The sequence below is a fragment of the Cornus florida genome, unplaced genomic scaffold (assembly GCF_030987335.1).
Source record: "Cornus florida cultivar Cherokee Brave unplaced genomic scaffold, ASM3098733v1 CherokeeBrave_3.0.0_Hap2_Chr02, whole genome shotgun sequence".
NCBI lineage: Eukaryota > Viridiplantae > Streptophyta > Magnoliopsida > Cornales > Cornaceae > Cornus > Cornus florida.
The window spans coordinates 25485414-25489090 of record NW_026775572.1 but is presented as its reverse complement, the minus strand read 5'-3'; the positions used below and the strand labels follow the sequence as shown (position 1 = coordinate 25489090).

Below are 3677 nucleotides of genomic sequence, written 5' to 3'. Positions count from 1 at the left end.
TAACAAAAGCATTCAACTTTAAGAACATATTTATAAACAAGATGACTGAAACAGAGCAACCACTGATAAGCCAAAAACTCCGGAATTTTAGACATTTTTGTTTTCTACAATCTGGGAACCCTCTCATCGTCCTTGAGGCAGCCTTGAATACAATATGGGAATCTCTTTTGAAAATGACCGGTTCACTGCACACTAACTGCCCTAATTCATGAGCAAACAATGCCTGCAAATCGAGCAAAATAAAGATAAGGTGCGGACAAACAGAAAAGCAAGAACAGAGAAATGTTAGAAGAACAAATAAGAAAACAATAGCTGAAGATGTAACAACTAATACTCATTAAGATTCTACACCAAGATTTCTTACTCAGTAATATTATTATGCATGCTTGCTCTGATACTTCCTGCGCAATTTGTTCACACTAACTGCAACCGTCACGTATATCTTGTCATAGAGATTGCCCAAGAATTTGAAATATGCATGCCTCCATGAACTGTTGCACAGTAAGGCACCCCAAAACCCACAATACGACGTAACGAATCCAACAGCCATGCTAATGTAGAATGAAGTTGTGTCAAGCCAGTCATCATCGTCATCTTGATTGACTTCATTTTCTTTACCTCCTTCCTCAAGACTTGTACAAAGTGCATCCTCGTATGTCTCATTGTGCAAGCAATCATTCGTAGATGGATGCCCGCAGAGGTTGGGGTTTTCCAAGAAGGATGTTTCATCAAAAGTGTTCATCCTACTTCCCGATGGAATTTTCCCTGACAAATTGTTATGTGACACATCCAGTAGAGCAAGAAAAGATAATTCGGTTATGCTAGTGGGTATGGAGCATGAAAGCTTATTCCTGGATAAATCTAGCAGTTGTATGCCACTCATGGCACCAATGTTGCGCGGAATAGCACCTGTCAAATGGTTATTTGACAGATTCAAGGCACGCAACATAGTGAGGCTTGTGACTCCTCTTGGGATCACTCCTGATAAATTATTGGATGAAAGATCAATTTCATATAGGTAGTAAACTGATATCATTCTGGTCCGATCACAGAATGTCCCCTCCCTTAGGTCTATAAATTCATCATTTCCGAACCTAGTCATACCCATAATATTGTTGATGCACGGTGGAATTGTTCCTGATATATGATTCCAAGAAAGATCCAAGACTTTGAGAGACTGGAGTTGGCACAACTGCACAGGAATAACACCTTTCAGATTATTTTTGGAGAGACGCAAGACTTCTAATCCAATAAGGCTCGTGACTTCTTTTGGGATCTCTCCGGATAAATTATTGGACGAAAGATCAATTACGCATGACCAATTATAAAACTGCTCAAATCTTCTTCTTTCAAATAGCTTGAGCATGTCCTCCCCTTGGGCAGTATAAGGATCATATTCAGTCATCGCCATACCCCTAATGTTGTTGATGCACCGCGGAATTTCCCCTGATAGGTAGTTTGCTGAAAGATCCAATATTTTCAGCGACGAAAGTTGGCACAGCTGCAATGGAATGCTTCCACTGAAATTGTTCGAGCTCAAGCTAAGAAATGACAAGTATGGTAAACTTTCCCCAACCCATGCTGGTATGCTTCCAAATAATCTATTAACTGAAAGATCTAAAGAGACCAGAGTTGTGCAATTCTTCAAAGACAAAGGCAGTTTCCCATATAAACTATTGTTCCTCAAATGCAACGCCATGAGAGGAAGACCGCCAATAGAGTCCGGGATTCTACCATATATCTGGTTGAATGATAAATCCATAAAGAACAAATTTTGCCCATATGCCCAACAGTCTGGTAACTTGCCTGATAAATTATTTTCAGACAAATCCAGAGTACTAAGGGAACTTTTTGTAACCATCAATGATTCACATATACCAGAAATAGGTCCGAAAAATGAATTTTGAGCCAGAACCAATGACACCATTTTGGCAGAAAAAGAAGGCAGGGGACCATCAAATATGTTGTAACTCAAATCTAGATGGGAAAGATTGAGTTTTGATGATAAATTGGGCACTTTTCCTTTGAGTTGGTTGAGAGAAACATTCATGTGCTCCACCAGTGTAGATAGATTCCAAAACCAATTAGGCATGGTGTCAGAAATACCAGCTTCAGAAATATCAATGTAAGAGAAGTCATTTTGTGTCTGAAGCCACTTTGGAAATAGTGATCCCAAATGGCAAGACTTTAGGCGGATTATATCAAGTCTAAAAGTAGGGATCCAAGTTGAGCTCATGTTGAAAACGAACGAGTTGAGAGACAAATCTAATACTCGTAAGCTACTTAAATTCGAAAAATGAGCCTCAGTGATTACACCAGACAAGGAATTTTCCGCAACATCAAAGACAACTAGTTTTGAAAGCAGACCAAGACTTTGTACTAAAGTCCCATTTAATCGATTCTTGGAAAGATGCAATTCTCTCAAGGATGAAGGTCCTTTGAGTTGGTTGCCTTCCTGAATCAGTCCCAAACTCGTGGGCACTCCACCTTCAAGATTATTCTGTGACAAATCTAGAACAGCGAGAGAAGTCATGTTCACAAAAGCATCAGGAATGGGGCCTTGTAACTGATTTCTTGTGAGGTTTAGATGAACAAGACTATGGCTGATGTCGAACAACCAAAGGGGTATCGGAGAATTGAAGCTGTTAAGGGAGAGGTCAAGAATTTCAAGCGACGTGAAGTTCACATGAGGCAAAGATGAAGGAAGATTGTTGAGGTTACAAGCGAACAAGTGCAGTTCTACCAAAGAAGGTAGCATATTGATGGCATTGAGCCAATTCACTGCATTACTAAGATCAACCCCGCCCAAATCAAGGACCTTCAAGGAAGAAAGACCTTGAAGCCAGTCAAGGCTGTTTGCTCTAAGAGAGTGGTAAGTACTACTACTCAAATCAAGAGAATGTAACCGCGATAGATTTCCAAGGTCACTGGGAATATTTCCTCTGCAATTAGCATCAGATAGATTGAGATATTTTAGATTCCTAAGAGAGCCAATGGATTGGGGAATTTCATTTCTGTCAAAATGATTGAGACTCAAGTCTAGGTAAGTTAGATATGGCAAGTCAAGCAAAGCAGAATAAGTCAACTCACCTTGCAAGGACTCATTTGGGGTTTGGCTGTGTAAATCAAGAGCCATGACATGACCAGTGGTGTGGTTGCACTCAACTCCTCTCCATTTGCAACAATCAGCTTCTTCTTCAACCACCCAAGAAGATAAGCGATCCGAACGATCAACCAAGCCTTCTTTGAACCTCAGAAGAGCTTCCTGCTCGCTCTCCATGCATTGAACACTCGGAAGAGAACCACCCATGATGTATCCAATGCTTCCCAAGCAGAGAAATCCAATGAAGTACGTAGCTACAAGTGGAAGACTCGATCTATTTGCCATGATCACCATGATGATGATGATCTACTATCAAAAATTACAATTTGTGATGGAGAAGGTATAGAGTGAGAAAATGATTTAGAGTCTGCAACTTATGATGCAAACGTATAAATAGAACTATAAAGGTGGCTGGCTAAAAACAAAATAAAAATCCAAGTGTGATTAACTTTGCATTCCCATATCTCTCAAGCTGACTAACTGAGCATCTAACGAAGCCAATCAAAATATGTTTACAATTGAATCTTTTGTCTAGATCACAAGCTGCGCTGAAAGTCAGATTAGCTTAAGCGGC

The 3677-nt window shown here is 40.0% G+C and overlaps 1 protein-coding gene across 1 annotated transcript; it reads right to left on the bottom strand.

Moving 5' to 3' along the window:
• LOC132294353 (receptor-like protein EIX2) lies at positions 1-3458 on the bottom strand. The gene is made up of 2 exons (XM_059792175.1): positions 365-3458; positions 1-223 (listed from the first exon to the last, which is right to left on the bottom strand). The coding sequence occupies exon 1, from the start codon at positions 3395-3397 to the stop codon at positions 377-379; it is 3021 nt and encodes a 1006-aa protein (XP_059648158.1). The 5' UTR covers positions 3398-3458; the 3' UTR covers positions 1-223; positions 365-376.
• Between the last annotated feature and the right edge of the window lie 219 nt (positions 3459-3677).

What these genes read in the sequence shown, in the direction of transcription:
- LOC132294353 (XM_059792175.1), bottom strand. Translation starts at nt 3,397, where the DNA reads ATGGTGATCATGGCAAATAGATCGAGTCTTCCACTTGTAGCTACGTAC.